Raw genomic sequence first — 23,295 nt, forward strand, 5'->3', positions numbered from 1 at the left:
AAGCATGAATTCTAATTTGCAATCTCACTATTGAATATTGGCATAAAGCTAAAGAAATCCATATTTCAATCTGGCCTCAATTTTTTTTCAGTTATTACTTATTTATTTTATTTATTTATTTGTTTAAATTTCTATACCGCCCTTCTCCAATGTAGGACTCAGGGCGGTGAACAGCCAAAGTAAAAACAAGACATACATACAAAGCATACAAAATCTAAAACTGTTTAAAATAATTAAATAATTTTGGCCGTAATTAAAACATTTCAATTTAAAATCCGTTTAAAATTTACTGTGGATGATTTAAAAAACCTTTCTATACAGATAACCAAAATGAATTTCTGATGGTACCAAATGAGTATTTCTTTTCCTTCCCTAGTTAATATTGTTTCAGATTAGGCATAAAATAAAATTTTGAAGCTAACATAGGATAACAATAGGGAAATACTCAATATTTTTTATGCTGTCACTGCTTTTTCTCAGCAAAGAAGTATGTGAAGACTATGCAACGTCTTTGTGCATATTTAAAATAATTGTCATTCAAAACGGTCTATAAATCTCATCTATTAAACAATTTCTCATTAATTTCTAAATAATAAGCATGTAAGTTTTCTACTCTACACTTCTGTGTAATAAATTATTGGTATTAAATGTATTTTATTTGACTATAGAATTGTGTATGTTCTAGATTGAAATACAAAAGGTAATTTGGATCATTTTAGAGCAGGCATGTAGCAACTGTTGGCACAATTACATAAAATGCACCTTTTTTGAAAAATCACCTGATTGACCCAGTGTGTTTGCCCTTACCCTCTCCAAATCTATTGGTAAAGGCTCAAAGAGAGACAATTCAAAAACAGTGCACACTTTGTTTAAAATTGCCACATATACTGTACTAGCCTTATTTCCATAATTATAAGGCATTTGTTTTAGCACTTAATGTGTTCAGAAATATATTAAATAATTCTACCTTTTATATTTTCTGGCTCCATTTTTAATACAGCCTCACAATCCTGAAGCGCGTTCTGCCAGTTCTGGAGTTTGATTTCTGTCTGAGCTCTGTTATTGTATGAAGCCACAGTAGGGAGTGCAGATATACTTCTTCAAAGAGCAAAATATATCAATCAGTCCATACAATCAATCCAGACTCTTCAATAAATAGTTATTAGCAATTTAATGCTTGATAATTTCACTGTTATGTCAGACGTTATGGCCAAAACTCACTTTAGTAGATGTAAGCAACATTATTTAGAGTTTACAAATACTTACTTGAGTTACTACAGAAAGAAGAATTAGGTGAGTTCAAAAGAACTGTTATTGCATTCCAATATAGTTTAGAAATGCAAAAGAAAGGTTTAGGCATATTGCTATGCATAGCAATTCAAGGGCAAGATATAGTAGGAAAGAAATTAATGACACAATCAGAGTGAATGCAATCAACTCTGATCAAACAATTAATAGGAAAAAGCAAATTGAAAAGGGCATCTGAAACATCTGAAGATAGAAATGACTTTTTATAGCAAAATCAGCATTCCTGTGTTTCTTGATATAGGAGCTTGAAAAAATTTAGCTTTCAATGTAATTTTTGTTATAATATAAACATTAATGTAATATCTTACCATAAAACAAAAACTAAATTAAGAAAAGCACATCAATGTGCCATTCTACTGACTAACTTTGTTAAAATAAACATTCAGAATAAACCAGACTTAGTTTGATTCCTTTTTCTATTATCTCCTATCTTATGCTCTTTCCTTTTGGAGAAGCAACATTATGAAATAAGTAGTAAGCGAAATAAATTAATTTTACTTACTACTTCTTTCATAATGTTGCTTCACCATAAGGAAAGAGCATGTTGGGTAACTGAGGTTGTTCTCTTGTGATAGTGACATCACCAACATTGAATTGGGAAATGAAAGGGATCATGTATATGTCATTTGACTAAGCTTCACCATACAAGATATTGCAGAGGGGTTTCCCATTGTTGTGTCCAACTTCAAGTTGGAGAGGAAAGCTGTTGCTGCCTATTTTTGTACTTGGCACTTAGGAAAAAAAATACTGCCCTTTACTGAAACAATTCCCCAATCCCCCCTTAATCTTTACAGTGATTCTATCTATATATTGTGATGTCTGTAGCCTTTTCTCAGTCCTTTTATAGAGTTTCACAATACTAATTTGATAGATACCCTTTATGGAATATAAGAACTCCCATCTATGAAACTGATTATTTTTAAAGCAAATCAAGGTTCCTACTTTGTATAAAGACAAAGTAAAATTATTTTAATAAATCAGAAAGAAAGTTCAAAGAGCAGTGACTTACCGACTGTAGTAGGCAATTGCTTCTTTATAGTCACCTGTGACAAATGCTTCATTACCTTTTTCTTTTTCACGATGAGCAGCAAATGTCTTTTCTTTTGTAGTCATCCCTAGAATAATTCTTATTATAAATGAAAGGAATAACATTTGCATGCAAAAACATTTATATAAAAGTATTTTAACTTTCATAGCTATGGATATCTTATAAAAAGTGCACTAATCTGGCAAGCAGTAATCCTGCATTTCAATAACCCTATAGATTTTATATAATTTCGATATAGATTTTGCATTGGGGGGAATTCATAGGTTTAATTCTCAGGATCTCCATTTAAAAGGCTCTCAAGTAGCAAAGGTGGAACATACTTGTGCCTGAGACATTAGAGAACAATGTTACCAATGAACAACTGCAGATTAGAAGCCTATGAGCTCATTCTATATATTCGAAAGTTTCAGCCAGTCAACTCTGCCTGGACTAAAATGTCAAGATTTGATGTTGTTCTTTGTAACCTTTTAATTTTTTTATCTATATAATTTGCTACATGGTAAGGATAATTTTTAAAATTTCATTTTCAAAATACCTGCCTTCTACTAGTAATTTAATTACTTCAGTAGTAATTAGAAAAAACATTTTCTTTTTATTTGTTTTACAGCGGGCAAAGCTGTATCTTCACAGACCAAAGCATAATAAAGTGGCAGGAACTTGTTTTTGAGAATGGAAATTTAAAAATCTGATATGTACAGATGCCATGAAGATATACAATTAACCAAAGTTTCTTAAAAAAACTATACATTCCTTAGAGATTACTTACCTGTTGTGTCTATTTCTGCTTTTGGTAATTTTATGTTATTGTTAATGCTGGTTTTAGAGTTGTTGTCTTCCTGATTCTCAATTTTGGAACATTCTTTTTCAACATCAAACCTTAAATTCAAAATGATTTAGTGTATGTTTCAGTTACAATAAGCGTTCATTACAATATGAGTTAAGTTCAAAACTATATCCTTCAATCCTTTATTTGAAAGCCAGTGATCTATCACAACCCATGTTGCCAATCAATTAAAGCAATGTTCCCTCACAATCCTAGGCAGCTATCTTTCCCAATGCAGATATTAGAAACTCTTATACCAGCAACATCAGGGATTGAATCTGGGCCTTAAGGACATTTTGTTTACAGTTATATCCAGATGAGTAAAAGCATTTCTCCATACTAAGTAATGAGAAGAAGGTATCCAACATACTTATCCCATTCTTTGTAGTCTCTTGGTATATTTTTCTTTTTTTGCTTTGTTTTTACAGTTTCATTCTGTAACAGACATTATAAAAACATATTTTTAATTTTTTTTACTATTGTTCAGCACATTCATTCAACTAGAGCTCAACTCTCCTACTACATGGCCATGCTAGCTTACATCTGTCAGTAATTCTTGATCCAAGTTAAGTTTCTTTAGTGTTTAGTGTACTGGTTGAACATTGGGTAGATACTGATTCAAGTTTACTCTCCCTTGGCAATCTTACTGAATAACTTTAAGTTAGTTGTTATCTCTTAATGGTTAAGAAAAAAATTAGGAAGGATCCAGTGCCATATATCTTGCCATGAGCTCGTAAAGGAAAGGTAGAATATAAATTTAACATAAATAAGCAAATATGTTCAACAGTTGTTTCAAGATACAATTCTGGGAAATCAATGATTTTGTTTTAACACTACTATTTAATACACATGTAGCAAATTTAGACATGCATTTAAGAGCTTTTTTAAAAAAATAGAAGAATATCACATATTCTAATGAAGAATGGCGCTTTTATTCTGTCTCCCCTTCGCCCCATATAGTATAAAATTCACATATGGATACTGCATAACCTGATTTAGGGAAAGATGGTTCTCTGAACTACGAATTGGTGGTAAATTTTCCACATTTTCCTTGAAAACTTCAGTTGTAGCATATCGCGTTTTATACTCATCTTCTTTCATTTCTGTAATCCAGCTCTAAAACAAACAGATAACTTTGATTTGCTATATTTAAGATCTGCAGCCTAAAAATTCTAAGTAACAATACATTTTTACAGATGCATTAATGACTAATATTTTTATTGCAGTTTCAGCAAGACAGAAAATAAAAACATAAACCAACTCAATGCTGTGCTTGTGTGTGCCTGTATATATAGATGATATATAAAGAAAGAAAAACAAATAGATGATATTCTCTATACACTTTTTAGCTATTTTAGACTACAATTCTAATTACCCCCTGGCTAATAGAGAATTTGTAATGTAATACAGCTGGAGAGCTAATAAAATAACACACAACTTATTGCTATCTCTCATAAGAAACAGGATCTCAGACAAAGTACTTTGCTTGACAATCTTAAAATTTAACATCAAGAATTATTAAAAGTTTTGCAATTCACTAAGGGGATGAATTTAGTCTTCTGAAGGTGGCCAGCTGAGAAGAACAAGGCATTTGGGGGGGTGGGGAATTAAACAGAGGACTAGATGAAACCCTAAATTAAAATTCTCACATTACAGATAGAAATTACGAATTACCGTCAAGTCATCATTTATTTTTTTCCATTCTTCAGTAGTAAAATCAGAAGCATTGGCTACAGGTTTTTCTTTTCGAAGAACTCTGCTATTTGGAGCCAAAGACTCAATGCGGTTTTCACAAAATAAAATAAGTTGAGGGAAAAATCCTTCTTCACCCGACCTTAAGATAAACAGGGTATTAGATAACCAACTAAACACATTATTATTCCAATAATTAAAGCATAAATACCAATACCAACATGAAATACTTATCCTTCCCTCCCAGTCATTAATAAAAACCCTCAATTTGGGGAGTTTCTGTAACATCGCCACTCTTAACACACACAAACCTATCTAGAGTAAATTATTATTTGATTTATTACAATACATATCGCCAATTACTTTCGCTATGGTTCTTGTTTTGTACATTTTCCTTTACTTTTTTAACTTAATCAGATTTAGAGCTTCCACCTACACTACATAAAAATAAGGCTTGTAGAAACCTAAATGTTCTTACTACCACAAATGTGTTTAGCAAGAAATTTTTAAAAATCTATCATTTTAATGACAGATACAATTTTAATTATAAATTGTTACATCGTTATATGTATTTATATAAACTGCAAAAATAAATGATGGCCTTCTTAAAGGTAAAGAGTTCATTGGAAAGATCAGTTCTATTTTATTCATCTATTTTTACTAACAGTATGATAAAAAATAAACATCATTTAAATGCTTACCTTAATATCTTGAGAATTTTTTCTAAATACTTAACATCAGTGCATTTTTCAATGAATTTGTAGTCCAGATGATCAATAGGAAGATGGTATGTTTTTGTTGTTTCATGGCTGAACCAGGATGACATTTGACCAGCACTTATAGCTACAAAGATAGAATTTAATTTTTTCCAATATATTTTCTCAAAATTATTAAATTGCCTAAGTTATAGAATAAAATGCTGTAAAACTGATCAAGTTATTTTTGAAACTGTTTTCAAATATAGAAGAAAGGAGTCAATCTCAACCTTAATTTGGATCTGGATCAATTTACAACACCTGTCTATAACCCTTGGCATACATAGTTTCATCTAAATTTGAGACCATGTTCTTGATGGTCTCACAAAAATGCTGCTATATAGATGTGATTAATCATAAATAACCATTTACCAGTCAAGGAAAACAGGTGACTCTGCCCCATAATCCACTCTAAATATTTTCTACTACTCCAAGTTATTCCCAGCTTTTGTTCTGGGCACACTGCCAAGCAAAACTGCATATTTTATTCAAATATTTTCAAGGAAGCCTATGTGGCTCTTAACGATACTGTAAGACAATGCCAATTTCAGGTTCTTTTGCTTCATAGTATGTTTTCTCATTTCTTTTTAATTAAAACAAAATGTAAATAAAATAATATGAGCAGGAAAAGAGAACACAGAAACACAAGACAAAATACTTTCAGATTTTCCTCATGGACCTCTTTTATACATGCTTTTATTTGAAGTCACTCCCATGGAACCACTTCTGGGACTAGAGCAGTACTGATTCATGCTCAGCACTTAATAGAAGGAATTCATTCACACTCACACACACACACAAATCCAAAACCAAATAGGATAGATTATTTGTTACTAACTTGCCTCAGTATTTCAAATAAGCCAGAATTAAATCAGGATATGCTGTACTCTATTAAGGTAATATATTAAAAGATTCTATTTTGATGATAATAATCTGACTCCGATAGAATTAAACATTGCATGTTGGATTTTATTCAAAAATAGACAATTAGACTATTGCTGATATTGCAGGGTTCTTTTTTCCGAATATCCTGAAGGGTCACTAAATCTTCTTGAGTAGATTTATGAATGATCAGAAAAGAAATCTGTTCCATTGGCAACAGCACACCTTTTTCAGATCATATTATACATGCTGTACAGATTTCAACTTATATAATAAGATATATTTAACAATTTTATCAAACAATTATTTTAATATTATTCTGCCTTAAGCTAAACCCAAGAGATGTTAGCAAAGAAAAAAATGAAAATGAAAAACGGTCTTATAAATTCATTTTTGCTATTTACAGATAAGTAGAGTAGCTATTATAATGAGCAACATGTTGAATTTTAGGAGCTATATAGCTTATTTTAATTGTATTATTCTGCAAAACATAAAGTGTAAAAAGATCCAGTTGCTCTTAGGAATTTTATCTTTGACTGAATGTAAGTTATTCATGCTTTTCTCTTTGCCTGAAGAAAAAAAATTTTCCGTTTGCCCAATGAAAAAATATTTGCAGAGATTTTTACCCATAAGATAATTGCTCAGGTTTAATGCTGCATAAGAAATAAATTGCCTCTATGTTTTAGGCCTTTATTGTTTAAAGAAATGAAGAGGAAAAAAGTGTGTGTAGAATTCTAATTTAGTAAATACATTATGTTAAATGTATCATCATCAGTGTACATGTTTCTAATTTTAATTTCACTGAATAAAGTAGTATAGTGAGAAGTCTTTTTTCTTCATCTATGCAGCTGATTTAAATAAAAGGAATACTAATTCCTAGAATACATCTTTGTATATAATCTATATATTTTGTAGCAGAACATCATGTTACAGTAGTTTTTGCCATATTAGGCAAACATGCCTATTCCTCTGTAAATAAGTATTTTCTGCTACAAAATTTTAAATTTTGTAAATGGCCATATTGGAAATTATTTTTGGTTTTCTTTGGAATTACATTAAGACAGATGTTAAAGTACAGATATATACTGGCCCAAGACCCACTCAAAAAGCAAAAAAAAAAAAAACCTTCACTCAAAAAGCAGCTAAATTGTTTCATTACAAATGATAAATAAAAAATTAATTGAAAACCAGTGACATCTCCTCTTTGGAATCAACCAATTTTAAAATTCAGATTTCATGGATCTTGCTGGAATTCATTCTTCTATACAACAATTTACTCCATTTTATTTTTTTGTGATTGAACTCTAAAGACACACAAAGAAAACAGGAGAAATGTATAAAGAATAGCAGCAAAGCACAATTTTAGTTAAGAAAGGCAGTTCTTGTAAATGCCCTCTGTCGTTCAAAAACAATACGGCAGCCTTTTTGCAAATGATTAGCAACTGTTGCTATGTACTAAACTGAAAAATATGGCTTCCTGGGATTTTGCACAGCTTCAGTATATCGGTGAACCTACTCCACTGTTCCATAAAATGTGGATCTAAGATGCTTAGGGTTTCATCAAGACTGTGAAACTGAAATTATTTTCCAGAATTTAAATCCTATGAAACTACTATATTAAAATCCCATCAAACAATGTCAATTTTAATATATTGATAACATAACCCATATAAGCAAAAGTTTGTTGGAGACCCTTCATCATTTTTAAAGTGGGAAAGTTCTGAGTAAACCAAAGATTAAGAAATGCTGATCTAACGTGTCAAAGCTGCACTAAGCTCTTTTGTGAAAGGAATTCCTATACTTGAGAGTGAATTCAGAAAATAAGATTGATTAGGTACCCTATGCATAACAGGAGCATCAATCTTCTCCTGTGAGATCCAGACTAAAATAGGAATCGAGGTGTCTTTTTAAACTGGGTAATTTGAAGACGGATGGACTTCAACTCCCAGAATTCCCCAGCTAGCATTGTATTGGATTATGCTGGCTGGACAATTCTGGGAGTTGAAGTCTACCCATCTCAAAGTTGCTATAGGGTTCTTTAAGCCAAGGCAAGATGAAGCCTCTTTGTTCCCCAATCAATCAATCAATCAATCAATCAACTTTATTGTCATTGTACCTGTATACACAGTATACCCATACAACGAAATTCACTTAACACCCAAAGACCAGGTCCAACACACACAATAAATTTACCACTCCCAATAACATCAAGAGATGCTGGGAGTTGTTTCAACTTACATCTAGGATCCAAGACACTGAAGAAAAGGTAGATGGAAATGAACGGAGTGGTATTGCCCCTCAGCCTTTCCCCACCTTTTCCTGTTCCTTCCCAAAGGAAACCCGTGTTTACCACGCTCACGGGAAGCCCCCCTCCCTCCGCAGCCATCCTCTAATTGTTCCCATTGATGTCTCTGTCCACTCCCCCGCCCCCCGAATCTTTCCCGCTCTCCCCGATTCTTTTGCAACCCACCCCTTTTCCTTTCTCGCTCCTTGGACGGTTACCTGCTTCAATGAAAGCCGAGCGCCTCCTCCTCCCTCCACTGCTTCCCAACAGTCCCGCCCCACAAGGGATGCTGCGAGATGAGCGTCCACCCGCCGTCAGTAGCCAATTAACGCACGCGCTCACGCACCTGGCAGAAGCGCCGCCGGTTAGTCAGCTCGACGGCGTTTCCCTCCAGGCATGAGATTCAGTACCTGAGGAGCATGCGTGGAAACCCCCGTCCCAGCCAGGAAACCTTCCATAGGAGAGGGGAGTGGCGTCGTTGGACGGTCACTATGGCGACACTGGAACAGACGCCGCGTGGGAAAGAACTCGCTTCTCCCGTTTAAAACCACTGGAAGGGTGTGATATCTCATACAGAAGGAATCGATTGACTATTTTACTGAGCTTACATATTCTTTTCCGTTTCTCCTTCCACGCAAAGCAACTTAGCAAAGGAACGGAGCAAGAAAAAAATTGGCTCGCCAGCTAATTAAACATAGCTTGGAGGGGCCTTGTTATTCTTAGTAGATCCAAGGAAGATAACCAGGTTTCATATAAATGTAATGCAAAGCAGGTGGAAAATTAGATTCAGAATTCTTCCATCTCATTGAAAAAGTATAATACAGTATCAGACCCAATTTTTCAACAGGTATTCTCTATGTCATCTCTTCACTTAGAACCCATAAGACTGATTGTCCATCTTGAAACTAAAGTATGTAAATATTTAAAGCTTCAATAAAGTTAAACATAAGGGAGGAGACTGTTATATTGTAATTAAAAAAAAACATAAAAATCAAGCCAAATGTCTGTAAAGGGGTTCTCACTTTTAAAATCCTTGTCATTTTCATTTCCCAAGAAATCAAAGGGCATGTACACATATTAAATTGATATATTACTTTTTCTGTACTTTGCATATTTTTCCCCCAACATTGGAACACTGGGGGATGGGGAGTGAGTATTGGGCATATATTATATTTGTAACTAGTCAGTTAGATAAATAAAGCTAAAAGTAAATGATTGGGCATCTATTAGTGAGCTTAATGCTTAAAGCTGGGAAGATTGAACCATTGTTTTATGAACTACTTCATTCCTCCAAACCTTCCCTATTTCATTTCAAACCGAATACAACGGTAATTTTAATTAGTATAATTTACATTAGATAGTACAACTACCCACTAACATGTAGGTTTAATTCTAATCAAATTTTGCTTCTATAAACAGAGTCAACAAAATACTTGAATAAAATTTTATTGCAAGAACCAAAATTGGAGTATTTGCTTAAATAAAATCAACACAGAATGGACATGAATTCAGATCAATTAGATGCATCTTCTGTTCTCTTCATCGGGCATCAAATACAACTACTGTGACACAGTTAAAGAAATGATTGACTGGAAAGTATGAAAAATGGCAACTATAATAAAAATTAGACAAATAATTTTATAATTTGCAATGTATAAATAAAAGAGCAGTTGTCCCTTAGCTGATCTTCTGTCACATGTATATTTTCTCATAGTTCACAAACTTATTCCTAACTGGAGGCCTACCCATGCATTCTATTTTATTTATAATCCTTCCTATTGCTCTTTTTCACTAACAGATAAAACTGGCAAATAATCAAAGATTTTCTAAATCAGATCTAAAAACTATTAAACTGATTCTGCCCATGCAACCTATCTCAAAAGGATTTCTGAAAGTTTCCATTCCATGAGAAGTACATAGGGCTTCGATGAGACAGTGGCCCAATACTGTGGAATTTGATTCCCCTGGAAGTATAAGTAGAAACTTACTTCCTTGCATTCTGCAAAATAGTTAAAAATATTTTTATTCTATTGTATTTTTGAACAAAGCAATTGTAAAGATCCATTGTGTATGTATCTATTAAGTTGTTTTAATGTGTAGTTTCTATTTTCTACCCGCATCTCACAACTATGATATCTACAATTATTATGAATAAATAAAAGCCCAAGTCAACATCTATTAGAATTTTCAGGCATTGTAAGGAAAAATGGGTGTGCTGCATGTAAAAACTCCCTATTTATTATTTATTTATTTATTGGTTCGATTTATATGCCACCCTTCTCTGGAGACTCGGGGCGGCTTACAATGCGTTAAGCAATAGCCTTCATACTTTTGTATATACCTGCTTAGTAGGGCTTTCGGCCCTCCCTAAGCGGTGTTCTTTTTTATACAAAGTCAGCTTATTGCCCCCACAATCCGGGTTGTCATTTTACCTACCTGGAAAGGATGGAAGGCTGAGTTAACCTTGAGCCTGGTGAGATTTGAACTTGCAGTAATTGCAGGCAGCTGGTGCTACTTAACAGCACTTTAGTCTGCTGCGCCACCAAGGATCCTACCAGACTGTTTTGAATGTACTCCTCTCTTAAGTGGCTGGAAGCCTGAAGAGAAATTGATTTTAAAATGTTATGAAAGGAAACATTAAATTAGGACAGCAAATGCTGGCACAATTAAGTGTGACAGATGCTGCTTTCACTAGTCACACTTACAATGTCACTTGAGAAAATAGGTTATAAAATATTATGTTATATACTTTAAGATGTGGCAAGCCTGCTTTAAAGTACTTCTAAATCAGATCAAATATTTGCATATCTAATAGTGTAATAGTAAACTCTGGGATTCTATTTTATAGTTCATTTTAAAGAGCTTTAATATTGTCCCAATTTTACAGTATGCTTCATCTAACTAATATACAGGTAATCCTTGATTTACAGCAGTTTGTTTAGTGACTGTTTAAAGTTACAGCAGCACTAGAAAAAGTGATTTATGATTGTTTTTCACACTAATAGCCACTGCAGCAATCCATGGTCAAATAATCAAAATTTGGATTCTTGGCAACTTACTTATAATTATGATGGTTGCATTGTCCCAGGGTCATTTTATCATCTCTTGTAAATTTATGTGAAGCAAAGTCAAGAGGGAAGCGAGACTCTAACCCTAACTGTGTTACTAAATTAGCAACTACAGTGATTCATTTAACAACTGTGGCAAGTAAGGTCATAAAATGTTGCAAAACTCATTTCACAACTTTTAGCAACAGAAATTTTAGGCACAATTGTGGTCTACCTGTATGAGGTATACCTATATGAAATACAACAGACTCATTGGCAAATCACTGTGTAAATATAAAATGACATAACTGAATGAGATACTAGAAGAGATAAAAAACACAAATTAAGATGCGCAAGTATAAGGATACATCTTTTTGTTCTTTTCTTATACATTATTCTGTAACCACACTCTCTGCATCTGATAGGATCTCTTGCTTTTATCTCATTTTCTTTGTGGCAATCTGAAAATAATGACAATAAGAGGTAAAATAAGTGATAAAATGAAAAATGAAATTAAACTAAGCATTAAGACATTAAAAAACCCACATATTTTATTGGAAATAAGAAAATTTTGCTAACCAACTTTCTGACTACTCTTCCGTGATATATATGATTAAAACTTCAAGAACTTCTCTCCCTAGTAAAAAAAGTTCTACCAGATTATGACTGGTATCTCATATTCCTTTTCACAGAATAATTACAGGGAAGAGGCAAACCCATAGTAGCAATAATATCTAGCTTCTTTCCTCTTTCTTCAGAATGCAGAAAAACGGCACTAGCATGGAAACTCCAGAAGATTAACTAGATGATTTTTAACTAACACACATTCTATTTAAATCTATAGCATTATTCAGGTTCATGCTTTTAAAAAATTAGGACTCAAAATCAGTAAGAAAAAAAATATAACCCTTTTAGCAAGAAAGTCTTGTTAACAACCCCACCCCACGCCAACCCTATCCCTTTAACAGCTTTATTCCCTGTGTGCTATGGCATTACTTACCTCCGCAGATGTATATCATAGGTTGCTGCTTTGGAGGGGGAGCATCTTCTTCAGTTTCCATATTCTGTTGTAAAAGAAAGCCAGCACGCTCCATAAATCAATTTCGGCTGAGCAAAATTAAAAAGAAAATGATACAAAAAGAGCTCGTTAAGGTATTGGAAACAACGCAAATGCAAATTACCCCAGCCCATGATTTACCGGTCGTGGCTTGATCTATGAGGTTTTACTCCGAGCGTCAAAAGGAAATGTGAATTGAGGAAGAATATCGGGAAGGGACAAAAAAAATTCAGACTAGACCTGTTCAAACGAAGTGATTTCTTCGAAATAAACCTACTATGACGGCCTCTTCCCCTTAGGATGTATCTCACACGCACGACTCTGTGGCGCACGTTGATGACGTAATCAAAACGCTGTCGCCTTCGCGAGAAAGCGATCTAGAGCTATAACACAGGGGGTTTCAGTTACATAAATTGAGTTATTCTTGATGTAATTATATAACGTTTTATGAATGTACATATATTACTAATTTGGTTTAGTAAACGAGGGCGGGGAGAGATTTCTCTTTTTCAATATACAATGAAAACAAAATGTTTAAAAAGATCCTGAAATGACTTTAGGAAGCTGGAAGATTCATAACGTATTTAGAACAGCTTGAAATACCAACACCTATATCTGAATAGCATTTATTATGGTTACATGTTGGTTTCAAGAAAATTGATCCGAAGACCTGCAAAATGCTTTTCTTCACTACTAAATAAAAAATCTAGTATTTAATGCAAGGTCTCATCAAGCCACAGCACTGGACTGTGAGCACATTCATTGAACTCAATGGGACAAACTCATAAGTTTGAATGATCATATTTGAAAATACTGTGACTAAATTCACATATTAAAAACTCTTTGTTTAACCGAAGTTTATTAAAAAATAGTTCGCCATAGTTTACAAGCCACAATGACTAGGTTCACATTATTTAACTCAAACCAAACAAATTATGTAACATGGAAGTCGTGCCTCCATTGTTATAAGGACAATTCTTTTTTTTCAGATTGATACATAGTCCTTCCGAATGCTGTACAAGCTCTGAAGAATACCACAAACATGTTTAGTAAATATCTGTAGTCCCGGACTAAATCCACCTACCATTCCGAGTAATAAGCATTCTATTTATAGGTGTTCTTACGGGTGTGTTCACATGACTTACTGAATTTTAGCTAACTACATTTTAGCCTAATAGGTTAGCAAACATACCGTTGTTCATTTATGGTTCAATATGTCTTTGACATTCAGAAAAAGTGGGTGAATACCCCATGAGTCAAGGGTTTACAGTCAAGCATGTGCTGCTCATACTAACGCATGCTACTTTTACAACCAGTTTGCACAATTAATCAATATAATACTCAATCCCAGCTCTAAATTGGGAGAACCCGCATGGGGCTTATTTTAAGAGTCTTAAATAAAAGCCCTGTGACAAGACTTTTCATTCTCGTATCGATTTGACACCTTGCGAATTCTTTTGGAACATTGTGAAACGAGGCTTTTTCCATAGAGAGTGGAATGAGGATTCCAATCGACTTCAGTGTGAATTGCGATGGCGAGGAACAGGGACTCCGCTTCAGCACTAAACATAAACAGATTTTTTTATACACAGTGTAAAAAACACACACACACACAAACACACCAGAAAACGTCCTAACGGCAGCGGCTAAATAATGCATCCAGCGGAGCCCGGAGCAGAACTACGGTAGACTTGGGCTGAGATGAAGAGAGAATTAAGGCAGGGATGGAACCTATCCAAGGGAAGCCAGCCTTCCTGCTGGTTTAACCGCTCTTCGCAAAAAGTCCCCACTGAGTAGGTGCCTTGTTTTCACCGGCCGCTCAATCAGCCTCGGGCAGCTGCAGCGTCGCGCCCGCTCTTCCTCCTCCCTTTTGCCGAACCGGGACGCTCGTGCGCCTGAGGGTTATCCGAGCCTCCCTCCTTGGGAACTAGCGGGGCGGGCGGGGGAGCTACAACAGTTAGGAAAGGCGGGTAGTTCAAACCGGAGCGAGGGAAACCTCAGCTGACGCACGCGAGCAGCCGGCGGCTCCTTCCTCGGCGGTCCCAGGCAGAGGAAAGACAAGAGACACAGCTGACCCGGCTCTGGGCTGCCAAGAGCGCTCCTCTAAATCTCCGGGGCGGCCCTCGCATTGCTTCCCCCAGTCTCACTGGCTCCCCGTTGGTCATCGCCCTCCCTTCCACTCCACCTGTTTTCCTCGCCCACCTTGACCAGAAAGGGAATTGGGGAGCTCTCTTTGCCCCTCAATCCCGGGGAATAAACCCCGCGTCTCTTTCTGTCCCGGCTCTTCTGATCCCAGAAAAAATGGCAAGAGTGTAACCCCTCACCTGGGGTGCAAAGCGGGTTGGTTGAGCATACCTGGACGTGAATTAGTTACCTGCCACTGAGGGCTTTAAGCATACTGCTGAAGGATACACTGGGGAAAGGGGTAGGGGTTTCCCACCCCCCTTGCCTTTCATCTCTCCTCCTCCTCCTCCATTCCGAATTAAATATGCAGAAAACTTCACCTGAAGCAACTTTTGCCTTTCAGACTGACTAGGTAAGTGAGGTCTGTTGCCTGGTCTGGTGGAGGAAATTTCAAGCAGCCAACACCCAAGACATCAGTAGGGGATGAAACTGACTTTATACACCGGGAGGAGAGATGTTTGGAGTAGTTTAGGATTGCAGGGTTCTACACACTAATCTAGAACTTGAGGGGGAAATAAGGGTCTTACTTCTGAGTAGACATGCTTAAGATGGCTGCTGTTAATGTATCAAAATGTTGAAGGTGAACATAAATACGTCTGTATCAGAAATGTTTCTTATTCAACGGCTTATGCAAAATTCAGGGCAGGCAACATATATTAAATTAATTACTAATATTTAACTTGCCTTAAATATATTCCAAAACTTCTACCCAGGGTTTTAGGGGGCGGTATGTTTTCAGTAATGTATGCCATTCTCTGCTAAATTTTATTACTGATAGCTGTTCATTTCAAAGTAGAACAGAAGTAGAATATTAATTCTTACCATTTTCTAAGCAGTTGAAAAAGATCGAAGATGTCAAAGTCCTTCCTTCATGATGATCATTTGTTGTGTTCTAATAGGAGACAAATACAGGTAGTCCTGAACCTATGACCACAATTGAACCTAAAATTTTATTTTGTAAAGTAAGACAGTTAAGTGAATTTTGCCTCACTTTACGACCTTTCTTGTTGCAGTTGTTAAGTGAATCATTGCAGATGTTAAGTTAGTAACATGGTTGTTAAGTGAATCTGGCTTCCTCTGTTGACTTTGCTTGTCTACTGTCAGAAGGTTGCAAACTGCCAGAAGATTGCACAAAGTAATCACATGACTCCAGGACACTGCAATCATCATAAATATGAACCAGTTACCAAGCATATGGATTTTGAACATGCGGCCACGGGGATGCTGCAATGGTCATAAGTGTGAAAAACGGTCTTAAGTCACTTTTTTCAGTATTGTAACTTCGAACAGTCACCAAATGAACAGTTGTAAGTCGAGGACTACCTGTATATGCTGCTTTTGAACATGGTGGTTCCATTTTTAGTTGCATATTCCAAGAAATAGTTACAGGCTGCATCTATAAGCCTACACCTTAGTTCCCTCCAGGGAAAAGCTGTCTAAGGCTGTCAAGTCTATTTCTCTATATTTTTAAATCCACTAGTGGATGAAATTGTGATTTAATTGTTGCTTTCCTGCAAAAACCCCCCTCCCACAATGGATCAATTCACACTCAAGACTTCACTGGAAAAACGATATAAATTGGAGGAAGAGAATCAGAGGGAAGAGGAAAGTGGAAGGAAAGTAGTATTTTCTAATAATGTAATTGAGCATAAGTAAACAAAGAATCTTCAGGTATGTGATAACTTTTGTGAAAGTGATCATAGTTCTAACTGTGACAAGTAATACTCTAGGACATTTTTATTTACTTGGCAGCAAGCTCAAAAAGTTTCATTAGATGACACGTTAATTTTTCCCGAGGACTTTTTTTCTACAATATAAATAATTTTAGAAAATGTTTGCCATGCTTTTTCAGTACTCCTCATTGAAACTAATAAAATAGCTTTTCTTTCCAAGGAAGACTGTCATAATTTTAATTTTTTTCAATTGATTCTTGAATAGTGATGTTAGTGCATGTCAACAAAGATACTGTAATTAAGATTCTTTTAATTAAGAACTAAAGATTAGCACATTATAGCATAAACTGTAGGAGAGCCAGTTTGGTGTCTTGGTTAAGGCATAAGTCTAGAAATTTTAGTCCTATCTTAGGCAAGTCGATTGGGTAATCTTGGGTCAGTTACTCTCAGCCCTAGGAAGCAGGCAATGGCAAATCACTTCAGAAAAACCTTGCCAAGAAAACTGCAGGATCTAATCCAGGCAGTTGCCAAGAAAAAAAAACCTGATTTGAAGCTACCCCATTTCCAAAAGCTTTAGGAAGTACACATGCACATGGTACCTTGTCTTATACCATCTTGACAATCCTTCGCTCAACTCATTGTAGCTTGTCAATGTCCTTTTAAAAATAAAACTGGATACCGTATTTAATGTCAGCCCTGACCAAGACAAAATGGGGCAGTTATTTCCCATAAACAGGACTCTAACTTCTGTTATATCAGTTCTTCAGGATAGACCAGATCTCGAAATACACTCTACATAAAGACCAGTATTATACTTTCTTTCTTTCTTTCTTTCTTTCTTTCTTTCTTTCTTTCTTTCTTTCTTTCTTTCTTTCTTTCTTTCTTTCTTTCTCTTTCTTTCTTTCTTTCTTTCTTTCTTTCTTTCTTTCTTTTTTCTTTCTTTTCTTTCTTATTTTATTTTATTTTATTTTATTTTATTTTATTTTATTTTATTTTATTTTATTTTATTTTATTTTATTTTATTTTATTTTATTTCTATACCGCCCTTCTCCCGCAGGACTCAGGCTGGTGCACAGCCAAAATAAAACATTGTATACAAAATTTAAAAAACAATTTAAAAAAATTTAAATAATTTTGGCCCAAATAATTTAAAACAACCCAAATTAAAACCGAATCAATTAAAACGAAGAGGACGGGATCAAGCCAGCCCAGCTAGATGGAATAAGTGTGTTTTTAGGGCCTGACGAAAAGTCCAGAGGTCTGATATCGTGCGTAACTCAGGGGGTAGGTCGTTCCAGAGGGCTGGTGCCGCCACAGAGAAGGCTCTACCCCTGGGGGTTGCCAGCCAGCACTGTCTGGCCGACGGCACCCTGAGGAGGCCCTCTCTGTGCAAGCGAACCGGCCGGTGGGAGGCTATTGGCGGCAGAAGGCGGTCTCGCAAATACCCCGGCCCTAAGCCATGGAGCGCTTTAAAGGTGATCCCCAACACCTTGAAGCGCACCTGGAAGACCACAGGAAGCCAGTGCAGGTCGCGCAGGAGAGGTGACACATGGGAGCGCCCCGTCACTCCCATAATCCCCCGCGCGGCCGCATTCTGGACCAACTGCAGCCTCCGGGTGCACCCCAAGGGGAGCCCCATGTAGAGAGCATTGCAGTAGTCCAGGCGGGAAGTGACAAGTGCTTAAGTGACTGTGCGTAGGGAGTCCCAATCCAGAAAGGGGCGCAACTGGCGTATCAGGCGAACCTGATAGAAAGCCCCCCTGGCCACGGCCATCATCTGCTCTTCTAAAGACAGCCGTGCATCCAGGAGGACGCCTAAGTTGCGAACCCTCTCCGTGGGGGCCAATGATTCGCCCCCAATAGCCAGCGATGGCACTAGCTGGCTATATCGGGACGCCGGAAGCCACAGCCACTCGGTCTTGGAAGGGTTGAGTCGGAGCCTGTTTCTCCCCATCCAGGCCCGCACAGCCTCCAGGCACTGGGACATCACTTCAAGGGCATCGTTGGGGTGGCCTGGGGTGGAGATGTACAGCTGAGTGTCGTCAGCGTACTGATGGAACTCCACCCCAAAGCCACGGATGATCTCGCCCAGCGGCTTCACATAAATGTTGAACAGAAGGGGTGAGAGGACCGACCCTTGTGGCACCCCACAAGCAAGGTGCCTCGGGGTTGACCGCTGCCCCCCTGTCAACACAGATTGCGACCGGTCAGAGAGGTAGGAGGAAAACCACCGCAAAACGGTGCCCCCCACCCCCAGCCCCTTCAACCGGTGCAACATGATACCATGGTCGATGGTATCAAAAGCCACTGAGAGATCTAACAGGACCAGGATAGAGGAGCAACCCCTATCCCGAGCCCTCCAGAGATCATCCACCAACGTGACCAATGCCGTTTCTGTGCTGTGCCCAGGCCGGAAGCCGGACTGGAGCGGGTCCAGATAGACAGCTTCATCCAGGTACTGGGGAAACTGCCGCGCCACCACACTCTCAACAACCTTCGCAACGAAGCGAAGGTTGGAGACTGGACGATAGTTAGCCAAAACAGCCGGATCCAGAGAGGGCTTCTTGAGGAGGGGCCTCACCACCGCTTCTTTCAAAGCGGCCGGCAAGACACCCTCACCCAGAGAGGCGTTAACAATCCTCTGGAGCCAGCCTCGTGTAACCTCCCGGGAAGCCAGCACCAACCAGGAGGGACACGGGTCCAATAAACATGTGGTCGCGTTCAGCTGTCCCAGGATCCTGTCCACGTCCTCAGGAGCCACAGGATCAAATTCCTCCCAGATAACATTCTCAAGACCTGCCTCAGTCATCCTGTCTGGACTTACCCAGTCAGAGGCCAGGCCTTCCCGAATCTGAGCGATCTTGTCATGCAGATACTGCATGACAGCTCGGCCCTGCAAGGGATCATCCCGCACTTCCAGATGGAGGAGGGAGCGGGTCACCCTAAACAGGGCGGCTGGGCGATTATCTGATGACGCGATAAGAGCGGCAAAATAGCTAGATTTTGCCGCTTTTATTGCCACTAGGTAGGTCTTAATATGAGACCTCACCAGTGTTCGGTCGGTTTCGGAGCGGCTGGTCCTCCAACTACTCTCCAGGCATCTTTTCCGGTGCTTCATCTCCCTCAGCTCCTCGGAGAACCAAGGAGCTAGGTGAGTTCGGTGCCGGGTCAGAGGCCGCAAAGGCACGACGCGGTCCAAAGCCCCGGCGGCCACACTGTCCCAGGCAGCCACTAGGTCTTCAGCCGAGTCATGAGCCAGAGTCTCAGGAAATGGCCCAAGCTCCATCTGGAACCTATCAGGATCCATCAGGCGCCTGGGGCGGAACCACCTAGTTGGTCCCGCCTCCCTGCAGCGGGGTGCAGCGGTTAGAAAGTCTAGTCGAAGGAGCGAGTGGTCAGACCATGACAAGGGTTCGATGACTATATCCCCTGTATTAAGGCCACTCGACCACTGACCAAAGACAAAAACTAAATCCAGAGTGTGTCCACCTGTGTGTGTAGGGTCATGAATTAACTGAGCAAGGTCCATGGCCGTCATGGAAGCTATGAACTCTCGAGCCACCTCAGACGTTTCGCCGACGGATGGCAGGTTGAAATTCCCCATGACTAGAAGTCTGGGGGTACCAACCGCCACCTCAGCTATGACGTTGAGCAGCTCGAGCAGGGCCGTTGCCACGCGGCAGGGAGCCAGGTACGTGATCAACAAGCCCATCTGTACTCCACGGCCCCACTTCACAAAAAGGGACTCACATCCGGTTATCTGTGGCACAGTGGTCTCCCTCGGATCAAGACCTTCCTTTATAATAACCGCCACCCCCCGCCCCTGCCCTGAGGTCTCAGCTGATGGAATGCACGGAAGCCTGGTGGGCACATATCTACGAGGGGCACTCCCCCCTCCTGGCCCAACCAGGTCTCTGTGATACCTGCCAGGTCCGCTCCCTCCTCCTGAATAAGATCGCAGATGAGGGGGGCTTTATTTACCACGGACCTGGCATTACATAACAACAGCCGAAGGCTTGGGCCCTGAGAGTCTGAACAGCCTGGGGTGCGAGAAGGGCTTTGGGGACCGGGGCGTGCCACCGCTCGAAGATAGCGAGTGCGTACCCCCACCACATGGTACGGCCCCCTGCTCCCGCCATATCTGCCCCTCTCACTCAGCACATTGATAGAAAGGCCCTCGACAGAACAGACCCTAATGTCCCCCTTACCCCCGGAATCCGCACCCTCCGTGGCCCCACTAACAGCTGGACTGGATCCCTCCCCCCGTGGGTTAACCCCCAAACCCACACAACCCTCCCTCCCCTTAAAATCCCTTAAAAACCTATCAAAAAGTTTCCCTAAAAAACCCCTCAATCCCCTTTTTGCGACATGCCACCTCTCGGGGTGCCAACGCCCGTCATAAAGGTAGGCCCTTGATAAAGTGGAGGGCCACACCTGTGAGAGGGGGGAGTCTCGCGGAATAAGAAGTTCTGTTAGCGAATACATCTAATCAATTAATTAATCAATCAATCAGGGGGAAAATCCATGGCCTGGGGGTTAATCAAGATAGTCCAAATCTGGAAAGGAACATTCAATCAATTCCAAGTTAATAAACTCCACTGCCCTCTCACAGCAGTGGATGGAGCCTTAAGCCACTTCAGGCCAGCTGTTAACACCAGCCACCCTCTCACGAAAGCTGGGAAGGGCCAGAACCGCAGTCATCGTCCGGCTCCATGCGAAACTTGAAATCCAGAATAGCTCCCTCTACAATTGGGGGGCATTGATGACGGCCACTAATCTACAGGTCTGTGTATTGAGATACGAATGAAGGCAAATATACATGTCTCAGGATATTGCAGGACCTTATCTGTGTCAGTCACCGGGACCAGAGGTTTAGTCTTCTGAGCTTTCGGACTCATGCTGGAGCCCATCTTCAGGAAAATTCTCTCTCACCAGACTATGTTTATTGAAATAGGCTATAATACAGGTAGTCCTTGCCTTACAACCATTTGTCTAGTGACCATTTGAAAATAGCAATTTATTACCATTTTTCACACGACTTTCAGCATCCCCCTGGTCACATGATCAAAATTTGAATGCTTGGCAACTGGCATGTGTTTATGACAGTTGCAATGTCCCAGGTTCATGCGATCACCTTTTGTGACTTTTTGACAAGCAAAGTCAATGGGAAAGTCAGATTCATTTAACAAGCATATTATTAACTAAAAACTACAGTGATTCACTTAACAACTGTAGCAAGAAAGATTATAAAATTAGTCAAAATTAACAACTGTCTTGCTTATCAATGGACATTTTGGGCTTAATTTTGATCATAAGTCGAGGACTACCTGTATCTCCCATCCCAGAATTTAAGGAATATTTCTGTTTCTTTATTTACATAACGGTTTCTAAATACTTGCTTCAAGACCACCTCCCTGGTTTTCTATATGCATCCTATATTACATCCCCACATAGAACTTTTTAGAAGTTCTGTCACTTCATTGGCTCATATTCAACTTGCCATCCAGTGAAATACCCAGATTCTGTTCATATATACTCCTGCCAGGTGGGATCCCCCCTATCTTTACCTATTAAGTTTCATCCTGTTCATTTCACTCCTATGTTCAAGCTTGTCTGGATATTTTTGAATCTTCTCTTTATCCTCTGAAGAGTTAGCCTCTTACAATTTTGTGTCACCAAATTGACAGTAATCATCTCATATGAGTCATTAGTACAAATGTTAAATAAAACAGGATCCAGGACAGAGTCCTGGGATGCAGTTCACTATAATACACTTCAGTCTGATAAGAATTATTTATGAGTACTTTCTGGGTGTAATCATTCAGTGAGTAATGAATCGATTTATTCAGTTTGTATTTTACTAGTTTATTAATAGGGATATTGTAAGGTAGTTTATCAGATATTTTTTAGATTTGCATAGAGACTGCAATCTCTATTAGACTCCCTTATCATATGCCTTATTACATAAATGAAAACTAAAACTACTGTTCTATTACTGTATTCAGAAATAAAATCCTCTGAACAAAGTGGCATTTCTTTCTAATTATGCATGTATATAACTGCCTACATATTTATTTTTATAAGCAGGAAACAACTTTCCTACCTTGAGAAAAAAATAACTGTTCCCTTTAAGAAGAAGCTAAAGATGCAATGTGTTAGAAAAGTCATAAGTACTTATAATTCAGTAACCAAACAGGTTATAAATTACAACTTTTTGGAATATATAAATAAGAATGGACCAGATTAATATAGTATATGAACCTGAGAATATTTAGAATCAAAGCTTCTTTGATACTTTAATAAAAACATTAAGTACAATATTACCATATTATTTTAAAAGCCAATGAAGGACAGTAGTGGATGATAACAGGAAAGCCAATACTCTGTTGAATCTACTGACAATGGAATTCATTTGATTATTTGGACATAACACCTGGGAGATCCCATATGTTCAAGCTTAAGTTTCTAGAAAGAGAGAGAAAAAAAGGAAGGAAATGAAATTATAGCAATTTTACTAAAAAAACAAAAAATATCCCTCAACA

At 38.2% G+C, this 23,295-nt stretch overlaps 2 protein-coding genes across 9 annotated transcripts in view; both read right to left on the minus strand.

Annotated features, from left to right (window-relative positions):
• Positions 1 to 8,894, minus strand: part of SPAG1 (sperm associated antigen 1) — a 29,689-nt gene extending 20,795 nt beyond the window's left edge. Inside the window, exons 1-8 of the mRNA XM_070942081.1 lie at positions 8,747 to 8,894; positions 5,573 to 5,714; positions 4,854 to 5,013; positions 4,170 to 4,295; positions 3,550 to 3,614; positions 3,123 to 3,232; positions 2,318 to 2,423; positions 968 to 1,098 (exon numbers count right to left, since the gene is read on the minus strand). Of these exons, the coding sequence (XP_070798182.1) occupies positions 968 to 1,098; positions 2,318 to 2,423; positions 3,123 to 3,232; positions 3,550 to 3,614; positions 4,170 to 4,295; positions 4,854 to 5,013; positions 5,573 to 5,714; positions 8,747 to 8,894 (988 nt within the window). The remainder of the gene's footprint in view (positions 1 to 967; positions 1,099 to 2,317; positions 2,424 to 3,122; positions 3,233 to 3,549; positions 3,615 to 4,169; positions 4,296 to 4,853; positions 5,014 to 5,572; positions 5,715 to 8,746) is intronic.
• Positions 8,895 to 10,222: 1,328 nt separating this feature from the next.
• Positions 10,223 to 14,712, minus strand: POLR2K (RNA polymerase II, I and III subunit K). Of its 8 annotated transcripts, none has more exons than XM_070942085.1 (4): positions 14,519 to 14,712; positions 12,840 to 12,946; positions 12,208 to 12,300; positions 10,223 to 10,354 (listed from the first exon to the last, which is right to left on the minus strand). In XM_070942085.1, the coding sequence occupies exons 2-4, from the start codon at positions 12,931 to 12,933 to the stop codon at positions 10,332 to 10,334; spliced, it is 210 nt and encodes a 69-aa protein (XP_070798186.1). In that variant the 5' UTR covers positions 12,934 to 12,946; positions 14,519 to 14,712; the 3' UTR covers positions 10,223 to 10,331. The 8 variants fall into 8 exon arrangements, with proteins under 8 accessions (XP_070798186.1, XP_070798185.1, XP_070798191.1 ...); XM_070942084.1 differs by lacking the exon at positions 14,519 to 14,712 and adding an exon at positions 13,174 to 13,237; XM_070942090.1 differs by lacking the exon at positions 14,519 to 14,712 and adding an exon at positions 13,174 to 13,230 and having other exon boundaries at positions 12,840 to 12,903.
• Between the last annotated feature and the right edge of the window lie 8,583 nt (positions 14,713 to 23,295).

This window comes from Pituophis catenifer, unplaced genomic scaffold (genome assembly GCF_029215685.1).
Source record: "Pituophis catenifer annectens isolate HBS135680 unplaced genomic scaffold, rPitCat1.0.hap2 SCAF_3, whole genome shotgun sequence".
In the NCBI taxonomy this organism is placed as follows: domain Eukaryota; kingdom Metazoa; phylum Chordata; class Lepidosauria; order Squamata; family Colubridae; genus Pituophis; species Pituophis catenifer.

What these genes read in the sequence shown, in the direction of transcription:
- POLR2K (XM_070942085.1), bottom strand. Translation starts at nt 12,933, where the DNA reads ATGGAGCGTGCTGGCTTTCTTTTACAACAGAATATGGAAACTGAAGAA. An exon ending in TATGATATACATCTGCGGAG is followed by an intron (nt 12,301 to 12,839) that starts GTAAGTAATGCC and finishes CATTATTTTCAG; the next exon opens with ATTGCCACAAAGAAAATGAG. An exon ending in TAAGAAAAGAACAAAAAGAT is followed by an intron (nt 10,355 to 12,207) that starts GTATCCTTATAC and finishes ACTGTGTCACAG; the next exon opens with TAGTTGTATTTGATGCCCGA.